The 18,961-nt window shown below is 33.0% G+C and overlaps 3 protein-coding genes and 2 long non-coding RNA genes across 6 annotated transcripts; 3 read left to right on the forward strand and 2 right to left on the reverse strand.

Moving 5' to 3' along the window:
* Window positions 1-725: 725 nt before the first annotated feature.
* Window positions 726-1,585, forward strand: LOC135088324 (uncharacterized). The gene is made up of 2 exons (XR_010261013.1): window positions 726-1,065; window positions 1,343-1,585. It is a non-coding gene; the product is annotated as an uncharacterized LOC135088324 (long non-coding RNA).
* Window positions 1,586-6,627: 5,042 nt separating this feature from the next.
* On the forward strand, window positions 6,628-8,876 carry LOC135088325 (uncharacterized). The gene is made up of 3 exons (XR_010261014.1): window positions 6,628-6,664; window positions 7,136-7,222; window positions 7,342-8,876. It is a non-coding gene; the product is annotated as an uncharacterized LOC135088325 (long non-coding RNA).
* A 331-nt stretch (window positions 8,877-9,207) lies between these two features.
* Window positions 9,208-15,302, forward strand: LOC135087916 (endoplasmic reticulum-Golgi intermediate compartment protein 3). Its single transcript, XM_063982771.1, has 8 exons — window positions 9,208-9,429; window positions 9,527-9,685; window positions 9,988-10,127; window positions 10,385-10,458; window positions 10,576-10,741; window positions 10,904-11,093; window positions 14,839-15,040; window positions 15,126-15,302. Exons 1-8 carry the CDS (start codon window positions 9,336-9,338, stop codon window positions 15,259-15,261), a joined length of 1,161 nt encoding a protein of 386 aa, XP_063838841.1. The 5' UTR covers window positions 9,208-9,335; the 3' UTR covers window positions 15,262-15,302.
* Window positions 14,089-14,568, reverse strand: LOC135087919 (reactive oxygen species modulator 1). The gene is made up of 2 exons (XM_063982774.1): window positions 14,340-14,568; window positions 14,089-14,257 (listed from the first exon to the last, which is right to left on the reverse strand). The coding sequence occupies exons 1-2, from the start codon at window positions 14,468-14,470 to the stop codon at window positions 14,149-14,151; spliced, it is 240 nt and encodes a 79-aa protein (XP_063838844.1). The 5' UTR covers window positions 14,471-14,568; the 3' UTR covers window positions 14,089-14,148.
* LOC135087918 (transcription termination factor 3, mitochondrial) lies at window positions 15,263-17,175 on the reverse strand. 2 transcript variants are annotated; one of them, XM_063982773.1, is made up of 4 exons: window positions 17,067-17,175; window positions 16,363-16,992; window positions 16,067-16,281; window positions 15,263-15,540 (listed from the first exon to the last, which is right to left on the reverse strand). In XM_063982773.1, the coding sequence occupies exons 2-4, from the start codon at window positions 16,860-16,862 to the stop codon at window positions 15,263-15,265; spliced, it is 993 nt and encodes a 330-aa protein (XP_063838843.1). In that variant the 5' UTR covers window positions 16,863-16,992; window positions 17,067-17,175. The 2 variants fall into 2 exon arrangements, with proteins under 2 accessions (XP_063838843.1, XP_063838842.1); XM_063982772.1 differs by having other exon boundaries at window positions 17,063-17,175.
* Between the last annotated feature and the right edge of the window lie 1,786 nt (window positions 17,176-18,961).

Here is an 18,961-nt window from a genome sequence, read left to right on the forward strand (position 1 = left end):
TTTTTATTTCGGATATCCGATAGTTTCGGTTACGGTTACGGATATCCATAACATCCCTGCTTGGTAAGATGGCCCTCTCCGTCCCGCTCATACCTTTTAAAATGGCTTCTCCACCTCACTTAAGCCAGAAACTTAAATTTTGGGCACATTAGAATAATATTTTTAATCAAGGTAGATAAAGTTAAAAACGGGATTATTTCCAATAAACAAAAATTGTCGACAATTACAGCAAGATTTTACAAAGTGTTATACCATTTTGGAATCCTTACTAAATGCGCCAAATTATGACGTCACTTGCCACACTCGCGTAGTACAATTTTTTTTCAGTACAGTCAGTTTAAACTAGGCAAAATTTTTATTTTGATATTTTTTTTGGGAATAATGTATTTTTTTCATCCAAGTTGGAGCAGCTGGTTTTGTAATTTTGATAACAATTTAGAGAAGCATTATTCAGGGTTACATAACAAAAAAAAAATTTGGAAAAAGTGAAGATTTGTGGCAACACGAGTAAAAGGACCGTCACCTGGAGTAGAATTTTTTGATTTTTTTTAAATGCCTATTATTTTTAAAATATGCCACATAGATTTTTTTTTATATTTTTCTGATAACCAGCACAACTTGCCTCAACACCCAGTTCCGGCTTGACGTTACATTACGGGACACCCTGTATAGTTGAACGATGGTAGCGCCCCCCTGTCATTGAGTTTGGTGGGACAGTTCCGTAGATAGAGGATAGAGTATAGATAAGCTACTAATTAAAAAAAAAAATTAGAGTGAGAAAGCTTATATGTCAGATAAATATGGGAGAGCAGGACAAAACATTTTTTTCTGTCTCCGCTTGCGTATCGGTTTTTTATGTTTGCCACCATTTGCTTTGGTGGCAGACAATTGCGTGGTGTTTTGATGTTTTTCATCAATTTATAGTGATTTCATGTCAAATAAAACAATCAGAACATTGTTCTACACAGTATTTTGTGTGATTTCGTTTGCAGTAATGGTGAATTGTTGTATAATTGGTTGTAAAAGCCGTAGTGAACGAAAAGAACCAAACATAACCTTTCATCGGTAAGTAGCATTTTTTCGCTATTATATGGTAACTGAAGGTAATAAACATTAAGAAAACGATTGTTTGATGTTACCGAAATGTAAGTTTTCTCGTAATTATGTTAAAAATTTGATTATTCTAAACCTATAAATTGGGTATTAACCGACTGGAGTGAAAGTCATCATGTGCCAGAAGATTCATTATGATAATACATGTAATCTGTCATTAGTCGGGTTATAAGCCGCTGGGGATACCAGCAGGCCTAGTCAATATTCCCTCATGTATTTTTGTTTTTAGATTCCCGAATGAACCAAGTTTAAGAAATAAATGGACGGAGTGTACGGGCCGAGTACATTGGCATCCAAGTCAACATTCTCGAATATGTTCCAGACATTTTGAATCCAGATGCTAAAGTATCTGAAAGTTCGAATACATCATGCAGCTAAAAAGCTTTCAGAAAAGTCTGATATCGTCAGGAATTTTTAAAACAAATTAATTTTGTTTAAGGGTCAGTGATACTGATTAAAGTATTATATTAAAGTGGTTTTTTATTTAAATCCTCAAAAACTCAGTTTAACCTCTTAAATATAGAAAAAAGCTTGCACGCACACGCCATCAATCAAGTCCATCCAGTTGTTTAAGCGTAAAAAGGTAAACATACATACACACAAACTTTCACTTCACCTTTATAGTAATACTTACTAGATTTTGCGCCTCAGTTTCACCCGCAGCTTACCTATTTACCCCTAAAATCAGGGTAATTTTTAACGTAGCCAATACTAAGTCTATTGTTGTAGCTATAGATATGGTATGTACATATATTGCTATCTCACTCAGGTGTACGCTAATGACCCATCTACCTCTATTCGGGTTAGTCCCAACGGCCCCGGTGGATCTGCCCCGTCAACGGGGTGGATGGGAAAAAGTGTTTCAACGTCCCCGGTAGTCATAGTCTTAGCGTTCAACGGGGTGGTTGGAACACATCAAGTGTCAACCACCCCGGTATATCGTTTAACGGGGCGGATGGATCAAATCAAGTTTCAACCACCCCGGTATTTCACTAATCGTGACGGATGACACAGATCTAAAAGGTTCCACCTCGGTATTGCATACCGAAAATAAAACCTGTTAATAAAATAAAAAATAATAATATGTAAATAATAATCAGTTTTATTTAAAACTGTTTAAAAAATCATCAGCATACAAGTAAGTTTAATTGTCACAAAATATTATGGTCATAAACCTATAGATTACGTTTAGAATCACAGATGCGCAATTGCATTAATCAGTCAATATTTATAACACACTAATAGTCTAATGTGATAAAAAGTAACTCTAAAATTGTTACAAAATATTATTATTTAAGAATCATAGATACGTATTTTTTATTTGTTTGTATTGGACTGGGTGTGTAGGGGTTAGTTTCTACGTATAATAAGTATGTAGGTATTTACAAAAAAAAAGTATTTAAGTATGTTTATATCCGTTGTCTAGCACCCATGGTACAAGCTTTGCTTAGTTTGGGACTAGAAGCGCAGTGTAAAATGTCTAAGGATATTTATTTATTTAGTTACATTAATCAGTTGTTGATTAACAATAAAAGTAAGTTTAACTGTCACAAAATATTATGGTCATAAACTTAAAGATAACTTTTAGAATCACAGATGCAGATATTAATAATAAGACTCCTGTATACATTTACACTGTTGAGATGCTGACAGATTTTATACTTGTTTTGAAATCACTTCATAATAGGAGGCGTCGCTGAGCAGTGTGTTTAACAACTCTATGATATTCGGTTGCTTTTTTTTTATTGTTTTATTAAGCTTTTTGTGCCATGCCATGCCTCAAGCATATTAGTAGTCCGGTGTCTCTCTCCAAATACGCACCAGATTGGAATAAACTCGTCTCGTAACCACTGACTGAGCATTTGCGGAAAAGCTTGCTTTTTCCATCGTCAGGGCTCTGGGCAGCTATGTACCACCAACCGTTAAAAATTTGATTTTGTCAAGTGTGCTGTACTGCCTCATTTGCCTCAAAATCAATTTTTTAATAGTAGGTAGTCTGTAAAAAAAACGGGTCACGATCATAGCAAATGTTGTGATAGGGATATAGACATGCGATTTTTGGTTTTACAAAGGTAATACAATAGAAAATAATACAAAGTAATAAAAACCACCGGTTATAGAGGCATTTTTTGGAGAAATTTATCAAATAACCAAAAAAACCACGAATTTAAAAGCAGACTTTTTTTCAAAAAGTATCATTTTTCATTATTTGTTGGCCTTTTTTGTGTATTTGAAGTATTTTTTTAGTATCGCCTGTTATTTAGCATTATTACTGTTTTTATTTTATCAGGATATACCGCTTAGTTTAAAAGTTATTACGTTTTCTTTACAATAAGTAATTGGAAGAAAAAAAATTCTAGAAGAAACTAAACAAAAAATTTTCAAAAATTTTTTGACCTCTTTTTGTCGATAAAAATAGGTCTAGTTTTATGTATTTTCATATGTACACTTTAACGTGACTCACACTGTATTTTGTAACAATTTTAGATTTCCTTGTTACTATTTGTTAGTGAGGAGTTTTAGAGTTACTTTTTATCACATTAGACTATTAGAGTGTTATTAATATTGACTGATTAATGCAATTGCGCATCTGTGATTCTAAAAGTAATCTTTAAGTTTATGACCATTATATTTTGTGACAATTAAACTTACTTTTTTATGCTGAAGATTTTTTAAACAATGACTGTTAAATAAAACTGATTATTATTTACATATTATTATTATTATTATTATTTTTTATATTATTAACAGTTTTTATTTTCGGTATGCAATACCGAGGTGGAACCTTTTAGATCTGTGTCATCCGCCACGATTAGTGAAATACCGGGGTGGTTGAAACTTGATTTGATCCATCCGCCCCGTTAAACGATATACCGGGGTGGTTGACACTTGATGTGTTCCAACCACCCCGTTGAACGCTAAGACTATGACTACCGGGGACGTTGAAACACTTTTTCCCATCCACCCCGTTGACGGGGCAGATCCACCGGGGCCGTTGGGACTAACCCCTCTATTCTCTATCTACGGACAGTTCAGCGTGGGTCATCTATAATCAGATTTAGACATACTCTCTAATCTGTGCTAATAATCTAGAATCGATAGTACGCCCTCCTGTCAATTTCATAGATGGGTTGCTGGGGACCCGGCTGTATGGCGTAATGCCCTTGCATTTTCATGGAATGAATCAAACTAAAAAAAATCGTGTATAGATGACCCACGCTGAACTGTCCCACCAAACTCAATGACAGGGGGGCGCTACCATCGTTCAACTGTATGGTTTCCAACATGGCAAAAATCAGAACCAGCGATCCGGTATTATATTGACGGTGGCGCCCCACTGTCAATGTCATGCATAGGACAGTTCAGTATTTTGGAACTTATAGATGTTCCTTTGTATTACTTTTCTCTATGGATGTCATCACAATCATGATGTCATTTCATTCCGTTAAACCTGTTAGAAAAAAAAAAGATGTCATTTCATTTATGTCACTCAGTGGGTAGACACTTCTCATACAAAAACTAGTCTCTATATGTAGCAATTGATATACAACCTTATCCCTTAAGCAATAAAGTGCATTTTGGATTGATTTTACTATAGCAGGGGAACCCGCGGATCAATACCACCATACTAAAAATAATTGTTAGTGTCCTTATGTTGGTAGTATTGTTAGTTTGACAAATGAAAAAAAATGTCTGTCAATTGAGTTTGAGTTTTTAACCGGCGAATTGATTCGTGTGAAGTTATTTTCTCAGATTTGGTGCAATATTACTGTAAATAAACTTTTCTGTCGTTTACGTTGAGTTGATTAAGTTCCTCCGTATCGGGCGTGATAAAGTTTGCTGTTCAGTGTTATGTTTTTTGTGAGATAGAGACTCTTTTAAATAAGCTGTGTTTCAACTTCTACAGAAGTTTAAACTCTTATTTACTTTTCTGTTTAATGGGTATGTTATCTACTTACTTGAAATATTACATCTATTACAAATCTATTTTTCATTAAAAACAACCCTATGTGATGAAAATGTAAATGTACTTTCAAAACTGGTAAATGCATGAACCAGGGCATTGACACTGGTTGGAGAGAAATTATAGGCTTTGTTTAATTAATACCTATTTCATTTTAGGCTTCTACTGATAATGGAGAGTAGAAACAACAAGAAGTGCGTTATTTGTAATAAGAGGCGAAGTCGTGGTGGATCACCCTTACTTTTGAGTAGGTTTCCTCTGGATTCTGACCGGTGAGTTTCTAATAACACTCATTTATTACAAGATAATTTTACTGATTGTGTAAACTTAAAGGCTGGGATTAATATTTTTAATCATACAGTAAATAACCATAACCAATTTTTAATTTCAGTATTTTGTTTCGTACTCTGCAAATGAATTGCATAACAATACTAAAAGAAATTAGTTGATGAATAAATTTCAGTTTGTTATTCTTTTTCTTTTCTAATAGGTATTTCTTATTTCAGTTGTCGAATGTGGGTTAAAAATGCTGGCTTAGAAGACTTAGCATATGTACCTATTGAAAAGTTACACCAACTGAAGTTTGTTTGTGGTGGGCACTTCACTCCTGAATCCTTCAATGCCAAAGGAACTCGGCTGAAGAACTCAGCTATTCCAACACTGGAATTGAGCAATCCCATCTTGCCAGATGAAGTTTTGACAGAGTTTCCTCTTCATGTAAAAGACTCCAATAAAGAAAACCTCAAGACAGGTATGATGATGACTTCAATTATTTTTTTTAAATTTAATTTACTATCTATCAATTTTTCTGAATTATTTAGATGTCTTAATTAATTTTCTTTGGTTTCCAAAACAAACCAACCGAATGCAATTTAACAAGGTTCTTTCTTTGTAACCACAAACATGTGTTGTATGCTTATCAATAAATAATATATAATTTCAATTATTAATTATATCTATACTTTGTTACAGTTCTTTATGATCATTCATATTGCATTCCAAAGAAGTCAAATCCAGTTGAACGAGGTATGTTTATCTAAAATTATACTAATAATATAAAAAGGAAATATTTAATTGTTTGTTTGTATTTGATCGGCTCCGTAACTCGAGCCAAGATAGCCTAAAGTGCGGGTTAGAACCCCACAGCTTGAATATTGTAGTAAACCCACTCGTAACACAATTTAGCTTAGAATGTGTGTTGAGTTAGAGGGACTTTAGTAATTTGTGTAATACAAATTCTTCAAAAAAAGTACCGGACCAATTTGAAAAATTTTAGGCAATCTACATTAATTAGCCAGGTCAGCTAGTTTAATAATATTTATAAGCTAGTAATTTTTAATGTGAGCAAGACATGTACTAGACTGATTGTACCCTAAAGTTGGGTAAGAACATGACATTTTATTACCCAATTCACATTTCATTATCTGCTTTCAGTTCCCCTTACAACTACAACCAAACAACTAAATTCAACATGTTTGGGAGCTGTGGATATACCAGATTCTGGTATTTCTGCGAAAACAACTTTTGAACCTCTTCCTTCTACTTCCAGTGCACCAGAACATATGACCTATAAACCCATTACTCATGGTAAGTGTACAAACTAATTATTTACCTTCTAAAATATGCCTTCCCTCAAACTAAAGAATGCCACCCTGGATGCGTTCTGCAGTCTGCAGTCAGGTCAAAATGAACTTATATGTACAACATTCTAGGTTTCTGTACATTTTATATTAATGCGATTTGACCGTGCGGATACGAACAAAGAACGCAAAGCACACGTGACTGATTGCCTTATCACGACCACTTACAGATTGTCTTGACATACCCGCAGACCGCATCCAGAATGCAGAACATTAAAACCTCTAAATGCCTTTAATTTAATATTATGTCATTGTTATTGAAGGTGGGCCCACGCTTCATATTTTATGAGAAGAGCTATCATTATCCTGTCTTTGCATTTTTTTAAAACTTGATAATGATTGATTGATTTGGAAATAATATGTTTCATAAAACAACAAAATAAATTTTAAACTAATTTGCATATTTATAATATTTCAGATGATAAAAACATTTGCCATCAAGATGCACAGGCAGAAATATTAGTCCACAGTTATAAAAGACCTAAGAAAAACATTGAAATGAAAGGTAAGATAAAACATACCTAATTTAAAAAACTAAGTAAAATTGCTGATTAATAAACCAATATTCAATTCAATTTGCTTTAATGTTGTTTTTTTTTACTAATGGAAATGTTTTTATTACAGACACTTCATCAACATTTACAATTAAAGAGAAGAGGCTTTGGCGACAGTTACAAAATGCAAAAAAAAACAATAAGGAATATAGCGAAGGTAGTTGCAGAAGAACACAACAGAAATTTTTTAAATATTAAAAAACTGAATAGTACCATTGTAAATCCAACATTCAAAACTAAGATGAGGGTGAAGTATGCTGCGCATGCTCTGAGTAATACCGTGGCAGCTATTTTAAAAATGATGGCATGGAAAGAAGTTTCTGATTGCAATGATACAGCATTTGTGATTGAACAGTTAGATAAACTATTTGATTGTACAAATGGTCCATCATCTTTAAATGACGTAAAGAAAGGGATCCGGGAAAATGTTTCCACATCAAGTAATCACATTGAGTCTTGGACCTTTTATACTGATAAGTTAAAAACCATAAAATTTATAACAGCAGAAAACACGATACTAAAAAATGTTAAATGCGTAAAGGGATATCAAATATCTATCAAATCCTTAAACGATATTTGGGAAAAGTTAAAGAATGAAGGGTTTAAATATATGAACCTTAGACAGTTTAACCAAGACTCTGGAAAACTTATTTGGAATCATTAGGCAACACAGTGTAACCAATAGAAATCCCACTATCACGCACTTTACTGCAGCGCTTAAAACAAGCATGGTTACTGGGCTGAAAGTGCCTCATAGCAGAAGTGCTAATTGTGAAGCAGACAACAATAAACATATGCTGGAATATAAAGACATTTTAAAAACTAAATTAAAAACAACAGAAATAAAAATTAATGTTCAAGATTCCACAGACACTGAATTTTATCCTGTGTTGTCTATCCCGGACCCTGAAAACTTAGAACAGCCCATTGAAAATTTGTGTAGCCTTGAAAACCAACCAGTAGTATATGTAAGCGGGTATTTAGCTGCCAAACTATTACAGAACAGTTCTTGTTTAATTTGTGAAGAGTGTTTGAGCGTGAAAACTCCTGTTGACAATGATTTGTATGCATATATATCTCTTCGCGAATGGTGGCATGATAAAAAAAGTCTCGTTTATCCAACAATTCAATTATGTACCACCGTAAATGAAGCTAAACAATTTTATCATGACCATATTGCCGACCAGATATATATGGAAAATGTTGGAAAATTCATTTTCTTAATGTTGAGTACAAATTGTAATTTTAGTTGGTTTAAATGTCAACAACATAATAAATAAATTTATGATAAGATGTTTAAAATATTAAGTTACCTTTTTCTAAGAAAAAGTTGTAAAATCATTAATGACAGCTTCATAAAAAGTGAAAACAATTTTGCTGACAAAAGTAAAAAAGCACAGCAACAAAGCATTGAAAAGTAATCTTAGGGCTGAGGTTCGATCAGCTGATAAGAAAATTAAAGATGTTTATAAATAAAAATCCTATTTTTTCTTAGAAAAAGTTGTGAAAATAAAAGTTTACAAAATTATCATTTCTGTACTTTGTTATAATTTTCAATAATTCCTCATGCCTACAACTGCTATGTCATGTTCAATACTTATTGTAATATACCTATTTTATTTCGAAATAAATAATTTACGTTACAAAACTTCGTTTTACTTACACATAGTATAAAATAAAAATAGTAATCATTAAAATATTGAAGGTTCCTATACTAGATATCGATATGCAATTACAACCCTAGCAAAGTATCGATAATCGATAAGTTATTACGAACGTCACTAATACTGTCAGAAAATAAGGCATTATGTTGGTAGCTCCGCCTGTAGTTTGTGCGGTTGGTAAAGATTTGCGGGTCGTTCTCTAAAATGCATATGTGTGCGTGAGCTCAAAAAATATCTATGGAGTGCCGTCTCTTACTCTTTTATGCTCTTTGATGTCACTTGTCAAATCATCATCGATGTTTTAAAACTGATTCATCTGGATTCATTGAATATTTCTAAATTATCCGGCTATTCAAGATAAAAAAAATTGAATACGCTACAATTCTACGAAACTATCAGAATGTCATCACCATTAATTGACAAGTTTAAACAGTTAGATGCTTATGCCAAGACATTGGAAGATTTTAGAATTAAAACTGCTACCGGTGCAGCAAGTAAGTTAAAATTTGCCTTACTACGCTTTGCTTTTGCTTTTTTACTTGCTTTAAACGGTGCCGAAGATAATAAACTAAAACGTGCATTTTATTTTAGTTACTATCATTGGCGGTATTGTTATGACTTTGTTGTTTATTTCTGAACTTCATACGTACATGTCTCCAAACATATCTGAAGAATTATTTGTCGACACGTCAAGAGGACACAAGCTAAGGATCAATTTCGATATCGTTATACCTAGGATATCATGTGATTGTAAGTATCATTATAATGTAGTTTTAAATAAGTGAGCCTTGTCCACTAGACTTTGTCATCTGCATTACAAAATCAGTATCATGAATAAAAATAAAAGAGACAAAGCTTCACCTACGATAAGTACTTAAATATTTATTTATTTTATAGTCCATTTTGGACCACCACATCCCAAACAAGAATATGATACATAAGTAGTAAATGAATGTGCTTAGCAATCCTAATAATTAAAGATAGATAATCTTGTATTTATTTTGCTAAAAATATTTTTTTACTATCTGTAACCATTTTATTTTATTTTTTAGACCTGGTGTTAGATGCTATGGATTCATCAGGAGAACAGCATTTACAAATGGATCATAATATTCACAAACGCAGACTAGATTTAGATGGAAATCCTATAGAAGAACCTAAGAAACAAGAAATCGCAATATCATCCACTACTGTAATTTCAACATACATAATAACCTAAACATAAGTATTCTTTAATTACTTACTTTTTAAATATTCCCAACCTACATAATATTAAGTTAATATGCTAATAATTTTTATAGTTTTTGTAGGTCAAGAAATGAAAATGTACTGTTGTCAGCCCCATGAGACAGAAATAACAAGCATTGAGGATAACTAAAAATCCCTTTGGAATAAATGATATAGATTACATATTTCTATATTGTTTATATATTTTTATACATATTGCAGAATCATCAAAACAACAGTATTGCACTTAAAACAACATGTGGTAGCTGTTATGGAGCAGCTTACAATGAATCTCAGTGAGTATTTAAAGTAGCATATTAATTTTTTATGTGGGTATACATATAAATAAAGCAATATTTTCCTTTCCTTTCCAATTAAAAAATGGTTTACTTTTACACTCACATTTACTTCAGATGCTGCAATACTTGTGAAGATGTAAAAGAAGCTTATAGAATAAGACGATGGGCTCTTCCAGACTTATCAACAATTGAACAGTGTAAAGATGATGACTCTATTGAAAGAACTAATTTGGCTCTTAAAGAAGGATGTCAATTATATGGATACATGGAAGTTAATCGGGTAATTTAGATAAATGGAGTTATATGTATGTCATGAGCTTGAAGTTTTTACTTGGTTTGTTATAAAATGGACAAATACAACATTCAAGCTTAGACTTACTAAGCCTAAATTAAATTACTTTAAATTGTAGACTGTTTAATTACAGATGATTCTCTTTTCTAGGTTGGTGGAAGTTTTCATATAGCCCCAGGAAAGAGTTTCACCATCAATCATGTTCATGTTCATGATGTGCAACCATTCTCATCTTCTGTTTTCAACACCACCCATATAATCAAACATCTTTCATTTGGAAGTGATATTAAAAGTGGGAATACTGCACCACTGGATGGTATTACTGGCACAGCTAAAGAAGGTTAGTAAAACTGCATACAAATCCTTCATCTTTGTTTATTTAAAGTTGTTTGTAATTCAAATGAAATCTTCATACTAGAAATCACTAAATTATCATATTAGCATTTTCTGTTCATTACTTTTCATAGATTTTCACAATTTAAATTCCTAATCTTAAATTCCTTTCTACATTGACATAGTAACATTGATAGTTAATTTGGGCAGTACGTAAATGTTTGTCAGAAGAAAATTTTATGCAGTTGAACTAAGTTAGGTTCTCATCAGTGCCGTAACTAGCCTTTTATGCGCCCGGTGCGAGAAATATAAAAAAATGTAACCTTTTTGAATAAAAAGTAACCTTCTACGGGGGGGGGGGGGGGGGGGGGGTATAAGATTGTTCATGGATGGAAAATGAATACAATTGATCATCAATCATTTACCTAAATTCGAAATTTTGACCATTCCATGAAGACCGAAGAGTGACCGGTCATATAAAAACGTTTCATGGATTTGCGTTTCACTATCGAAAAACATTGGCTAAAACTCATTTTTTATAACAAATAATAAATCAAATTCATGTTTAAATGCAGTTTATGACATAATTTTTAAATTGTCACTATTAATATTTTTTACTGAAGAACCTGTAAAAGTTAATTCTACAATTTCTGAAAAATCACCTAAAAGTAACCTTTTCATTAGTGTAACCTAAAAGTAACCAATGCAGTTCAAAAGTAACCTAAAAGGTTACAAAAGTAACCTTCTGGCAACACTGCGGCTATCTGAATGCGTGATTCTCGATGTATCGGGGAATCCCCGAACATTGGGTGGGACGGCGCGGCAGAATGGAACGTTTGTGAATCGTTTAGTTTTGTAAGTCATCCTTTTCACTCTTGTCGAACGATGAATTTTCTATCTATCTCTCGCACGCTAGTGCGTCAGTAACGCCGCACGTAGTTAATGAATAAAATCAAAGATAAAGGGAGGACCAATGAATGTGGCTGACAGCAATGACAGCGTAACGTGAACTATATGTACATCTCCTCAGCTAGATTGACAGATTTGCTTAGAACTTCTAAGTTAGAAGTGGCGCCCTCCAAATGAATATAGACAGAAATTGTCTCATAGTTACGGTATAGCCTCGTAGCGCCCACGCGCCTTTTGATAACCCAAAATAAACATGGCGACTACAGCCCAGAACTTTTTTCAACTAACTTTCAATTACCGCCCATGCGCCTTTCAGAAGGCCATATTATTAAACTTTGTCTAGATTATTGAAATTTCGCGGCTTAAAGAAATAATTTAATTCGATTTCTGAACGAAATATTAGGGAACAGTTTCCGGTATGCTACCATTGGCTGTCACAATTATTGACAGATGGGATTTTTTGAAAAATGGCCGGCGGTATGGACGGCTCACTAACACGTAGTTAGTAAATCGCATTTTTTTATGATAATCCGTGGTTGTCGAGTATGTTTTTATGCAAAAAGTTGCTAACGAATAGGTATTACTTAAATAGAGATAATTACTTTGCATTTTTAGGGCAGAAATTCTGCGAAATCTTGGTTTGAAATAATATGTACTTTGTGAAGGCGGTTGGGTCGAAGCTAGTACTAAAAATATCACAATATTTTTAGTTTGTGGCTTTGTGTTATATTGGTTTATGGAATATTACTAATATAAAAATGCAACTTATCTTTCACTAATAATTAATTTAATTAATTAATTATTTATCGGCCGTTTGGTGTAGTAGTTCTAAAAGGGACTACTATGCCGAGAGGTCCCGGGTTCGATTCCCAGCCGGGCAGAAATTAAAATGATGAATTTTAATTTCTGTGACGGGTCTGGGTGTTACTAGTATAATATGTATGTATTTAAAACGTATATAATGTAGTATATCCGTTAAGCGAGCACCCATAACACAAGCATATTAATTGCTTACTATGGGGCTAGATAGCGTTATGTGTGAAATTGTTAAAAAATATTTATTATTTATTAATTTAATACTCTTTACACTACTATTTTTTTTGTATTATTTAATTTTACTTCACTTAATACTTCCTTTTAATCTAGTATTTGTGGCCCGATGGCCTTTGTAAAGAACAAAATGTAGACAAATAATTGAATTTAAAAACACATGCTAATATAATCATAATTATACCCTGAAAGTTTCACTTCAAACTGGTAACTCTAACACATACGAATTTCAACTCAAAATCTTGGGCTGATAGGACTATAACTATGATGTCCTATAAGAAGGACGGTCGGGTCGTAGTTAAAGAGGATCCAAAAAATCCGTGGGCGCTACGAGGATAGGTACTTTTGTTTGTGTATGTAATATTGCGAGCAAGACAAGGTGGATTTATATTTGTCTGGTGTGTCGTGACGTGACGCGTCAGAACTGTATCGGTTCCATACATAAGACATCACAACACAACACGTTACGCACTAGTGTGAACGTTACCATCCTACTAATATTATAAACGCGAAAGTTTGTATGGATGATGGATGGATGTTTGTTACTCTTTCACGCAAAAACTACTGAATGGATTTTAATGAAACTTTACAATAATATAGCTTATACATCAGAATAACACATAGGCTACAATTTATAAACATATTGTTCGAAATACTAATCCTGCGCAGACGAAGTCGCGGGCACCAGCTAGTACTAAATGTATGAAACCGATACCGTTCTGACGCGTCACGTCACGACACATCAGACAAATATAAAACCACCTTTACAAGTGTTGTTGTTTCAAGATCGCTTGAAAAATGCCATATATGTAGATATAGATAGTACAGAGGGCGCGTCTACACCATATTCGCAATAAAACAAAATGTACCTACTAACTACCATGCATGAAACAAAACTAGATACTGGTCTGGTCATTTCTGCGCCCCTCCAGGGTCTGCGCCCTGTGCCTGGGCACCGCTGGCACCGCCCTAGTTACGGCACTGGTTCTCATATTACATAATGAAAGCCCTAAATACCCCCAATATTTTTAAATAAAATAACATTTTGAGTAGGTACTACAAGTTTAAATTAAAGTATTTACAAAGTACAAAACCATATACTTTCAACAACGTATTCCGGTTCCAATAGCCATAAACGTTCCAAATGTTCCTCCACCTTGAAGCATAACTTTTCCAACAGAATGAACTAATTCGCGCCCTCTTGCTCCATATCTAAATAACAATAAAGATAATATAATTATTGGTAACATTGAAATAATATATTAAAACATGCTAGGTTACATTAAAAAACAACCTCAAAGCAGTGAAGCCACCGAAGAGACCTCCACTAGCCATTCCCACGCAAAATCCTATCATGAATCCCATTTTCATTTTATCAAAACACGAGGGTCCTTGACTTTGATAAACACCTCCAGGAACAGGCATTATTACCTACTCGTAATTTACTTCAAAATTAAATGCGAAATCTGAATCTCAGGTCAAAAACCAAAATGCAACAATGAATGACAGGAGACAACTGTCAAACTGACAACTTCAGTCTGACATTTTACGACAACATTTTTTATCTACTTACAAGCAGAGATCACATTATATACAGCCACTATACAGCCATCAAGTTTTTATTTATTTTTATTGTGCAAAATCTTTTTTTTTTTGACACTGCGTTTGGGCGGGTTATATAAATGTTGCAGCTTCCAAAAAGCTTTCGATTTTTTAACTTTAGTTATTCTTTAGACACTCTTTAGGGAATTCTGATCCATCACTTAACATTCCCTAAACACTTCAATTTTCAGGTGCTGTAATGTTCCAGTACTACTTAAAAATAGTTCCTACAATGTATGTAAAATTAGATAAGACTGTGCTATATACCAACCAATTCTCTGTGACTAGACACCAGAAATCAGTCTCAAACGCCAATATGGAATCTGGCATGCCTGGTGCTTTCTTTAGTTATGAACTATCACCTTTAATGGTAAAATACACAGAAAAGGAAAGGTAAGAAATAACAAGCACATTTTATGATTTAAACTGTTGTTTATTATTTATCTAGTATCTTCTACATTATCTTCTCATTTTTCAGGTCCATTGGGCATTTGGCAACCAATATATGTGCTATAATAGGAGGAGTGTTCACAGTTGCTGGTATATTTGATAGTTTATTATACCATTCACTTAACGCTTTTCAGAGCAAGATGTTATTAGGAAAATCTGGCTAATTCATAGTGTCTTGAGAAACACATTAAAATCATTTATATTACATTTGGCGTATAATTTACAAAAATCTACATCCCTTCCTTCAGCTAAAGCCATTATTGGAACATAATTTTCTTTCGTAGGATCAAATTGGGCTCTGCCTAATTTTTGTAAAAACAAATATCGTTGTTTAACTTTAAAACTTCTACATAATAAAATTTCTGGTTGCTGCAATATTGTTGAATGTGGAATTTTTATTGTATTATGTAGCAGGTTGAATCTTTCTAGAAGTGCTCTTTGATCTGCAAAAAAAGTTTAAAATATTATTTTTCTAAAAGAAACCATTGTGTTAATAACAGTAATAATAGTCAATAAAAATGAAGAAAGAGAATGTCTTGTGGCATTAATAAAAAATAATAAACAATTGTGGGCCGTGTGGTGACGGCAGAGTAGAATACATTTGTCACCAACCCCTACTCTTCCCGCGGGTGTCGTAAGAGGCGACTTAGGGACTACACATCAAACAGAAAATGGGCAGCAGCGCTCTCTGAAAAACATCAATCTTTTAAACTGCGATCTCCAACCCGCCTGCCAAGCGTGGAGATTATGGCAAAACCCTCCACTATAGTGGAGGAGGCTCATAGTCCAGCAGTGGACTGTAAAGGGCTGTTGATGAATAAACAATTGTAAAAACTTGAGAGTTCACATTTTTCATGTATGAATGAGCACTATATTCTCTACATTCATCGTTTTGTTGCACAAACCTTAGTTATTTAATATAAATAAGAGGTACCTATTTAGTATGATTTATAAGAAATTACAACTTACTCATCATCCACAATCTAGGTTTATCTAATAAAAGTTTCTTTACTTCAGATTCTTCAAAGCCCATTTCCTCTTTGATAACAAATGTGTTGGTTGTTACATGATGTAAGCTGTATGTTATCAGTCTAGGTTGCTTTGTTGCTAAAAACCTGACCTCATCACCACATAAACCAAACTTTTGTTGATAGTAGCCCAATCTTCTGTCAATTCTTAAAGTGCTGAAATAAGTTACATTTTATTAAAATTAGTGCTGTAAAATAAATTACTTAGCATTAACATTTCATAACAAACAAACATACCTGAACATGAGCCAAAAGGGATTGTGTTGAATAATTCTACTTATTTGACTTTTAGAAAAATGTTTTGACTGTAAATAATTAATTCGAACCTCTAGATCATCAAGGGGCTGGCATAATATTAATGGATTTTTAGTTAGGTAATTTCCCAGTTCTTCTTTATCAACAAAGTCATTGATAAACAAAATGTGTTTCTTAATATCATCAAAATTCAACTTAAGTATTTTATTTACAACATGCGGATTCTTTTCAATTTTACTCAAATTTATATTGAGATGTAGTAAATTCTGCAAAAATTCTGAGTTGTTAACATATGAAGCCAAATTAAAAGTATTAGGGTAGTATGGAGTTACCGACGACAAATCCTCGGAAATGCTTTCATCAATAAATTTATCATTAATCAGTTCATTTTGCGACTTTGGTTTTTCTGTTAACAAACTAAAATATCTCCAGTTCTTTGTTAAAGAACTTAGGTTAATTCTCAAATTTCTGGAAACCGCCATGGTTTTAGTTTACTAATACTAAATCACTTTAATGTGTTGTCCCATTTAAAGCTGTAGTCCCATGTAAGTAGTCCCCAGTTGGCCCTCTGGTAGGTATAGTAAGATGAAAATGTTTCACCTACTAAAAGACCTGAAAAGAAGAGAATGATACGAATCATACAATTATGTAAACACAAGTAGGCTGAAAATTAGATACATACCTACGTTTAAATACTAAATGAATAAATAAATTAATATTTCTCAAGTACACAATATTTTTTTACTATATAAATTTCGGTGTTTGACATTGACAAGTCAGTTTTGTTGAGGTTATGTTTTTTACCCGACTACGGCAAAGCAAAAGGAGGGTTATGATTTTGACAGGCTATGTATGTATGTATCAGTGCAGTGGGTAGACACTTCTCATACAAAGACTAGTCTCTATATGTAGCAATTGATATACAACCTTATCCCTTAAGCAATAAAGTGCATTTTGGATTGATTTCACTATAGCAGGGGAACCCGCGGATCAATACCACCATACTAAAAATAATTGTTTAGTGTCCATAAGTTGGTAGTATTGTTAGTTTGACAAATGAAAAAAAATGTCTGTCAATTGAGTTTGAGTTTTTAACCGGCGAATTGATTCGTGTGAAGTTATTTTCTCAGATTTGGTGCAATATTACTGTAAATAAACTTTTCTGTCGTTTACGTTGAGTTGATTAAGTTCCTCCGTATCGGGCGTGATAAAGTTTGCTGTTCAGTGTTATGTTTTTTGTGAGATAGAGACTCTTTTAAATAAGCTGTGTTTCAACTTCTACAGAAGTTTAAACTCTTATTTACTTTTCTGTTTAATGGGTATGTTATCTACTTACTTGAAATATTAGATCTATTACAAATCTATTTTTCATTAAAAACAACCCTATGTGATGAAAATGTAAATGTACTTTCAAAACTGTTTACTTTTAAAACTGGTAAATGCATGAACCAGGGCATTGACACTGGTTGGAGAGAAATTATAGGCTTTGTTTAATTAATACCTATTTCATTTTAGGCTTCTACTGATAATGGAGAGTAGAAACAACAAGAAGTGCGTTATTTGTAATAAGAGGCGAAGTCGTGGTGGATCACCCTTACTTTTGAGTAGGTTTCCTCTGGATTCTGACCGGTAAGTTTCTAATAACACTCATTTATTACAAGATAATTTTACTGATTGTGTAAACTTAAAGGCTGGGATTAATATTTTTAATCATACAGTAAATAACCATAACCAATTTTTAATTTCAGTATTTTGTTTCATACTCTGTAAATGAATTGCATAACAATACTAAAAGAAATTAGTTGATGAATAAATTTCAGTTTGTTATTCTTTTTCTTTTCTAATAGGTATTTCTTATTTCAGTTGTCGAATGTGGGTTAAAAATGCTGGCATAGAAGACTTAGCATATGTACCTATTGAAAAGTTACACCAACTTAAGTTTGTTTGTGGTGGGCACTTCACTCCTGAATCCTTCAATGCCAAAGGAACTCGGCTGAAGAACTCAGCTATTCCAACACTGGAATTGAGCAATCCCATCTTGCCAGATGAAGTTTTGACAGAGTTTCCTCTTCATGTAAAAGACTCCAATAAAGAAAACCTCAAGACAGGTATGATGATGACTTCAATTATTTTTTTTAAATTTAATTTACTATCTATCAATTTTTCTGAATTATTTAGATGTCTTAATTAATTTTCTTTGGTTTCCAAAACAAACCAACCGAATGCAATTTAACAAGGTTCTTTCTTTGTAACCACAAACATGTGTTGTATGCTTATCAATAAATAATATATAATTTCAATTATTAATTATATCTATACTTTGTTACAGTTCTTTATGATCATTCATATTGCATTCCAAAGAAGTCAAATCCAGTTGAACGAGGTATGTTTATCTAAAATTATACTAATAATATAAAAAGGAAATATTTAATTGTTTGTTTGTATTTGATCGGCTCCGTAACTCGAAGCCAAGATAGCCTAAAGTGCGGGTTAGAACCCCACAGCTTGAATATTGTAGTAAACCCACTCGTAACACAATTTAGCTTAGAATGAGGTGTTGAGTTAGAGGGACTTTAGTAAT

The sequence above is a fragment of the Ostrinia nubilalis genome, chromosome 3 (assembly GCF_963855985.1).
Source record: "Ostrinia nubilalis chromosome 3, ilOstNubi1.1, whole genome shotgun sequence".
NCBI lineage: Eukaryota > Metazoa > Arthropoda > Insecta > Lepidoptera > Crambidae > Ostrinia > Ostrinia nubilalis.

Excerpts from the sequence above, each read along its gene's own strand:
- LOC135087916 (XM_063982771.1), top strand. The coding sequence starts at position 9,336 with ATGTCATCACCATTAATTGACAAGTTTAAACAGTTAGATGCTTATGCC. Across the intron at positions 10,128-10,384 it reads TCGCAATATCATCCACTACT|AATCATCAAAACAACAGTAT; the intron begins GTAATTTCAACA and ends TACATATTGCAG. Across the intron at positions 11,094-14,838 it reads TACTGGCACAGCTAAAGAAG|GTGCTGTAATGTTCCAGTAC; the intron begins GTTAGTAAAACT and ends TTCAATTTTCAG.
- LOC135087919 (XM_063982774.1), bottom strand. The coding sequence starts at position 14,470 with ATGCCTGTTCCTGGAGGTGTTTATCAAAGTCAAGGACCCTCGTGTTTT. Across the intron at positions 14,258-14,339 it reads GGTGGCTTCACTGCTTTGAG|ATATGGAGCAAGAGGGCGCG; the intron begins GTTGTTTTTTAA and ends ATTGTTATTTAG.
- LOC135087918 (XM_063982773.1), bottom strand. The coding sequence starts at position 16,862 with ATGGCGGTTTCCAGAAATTTGAGAATTAACCTAAGTTCTTTAACAAAG. Across the intron at positions 16,282-16,362 it reads CCCTTTTGGCTCATGTTCAG|CACTTTAAGAATTGACAGAA; the intron begins GTATGTTTGTTT and ends AACTTATTTCAG. Across the intron at positions 15,541-16,066 it reads ACCTAGATTGTGGATGATGA|ATCAAAGAGCACTTCTAGAA; the intron begins GTAAGTTGTAAT and ends CTTTTTTTGCAG.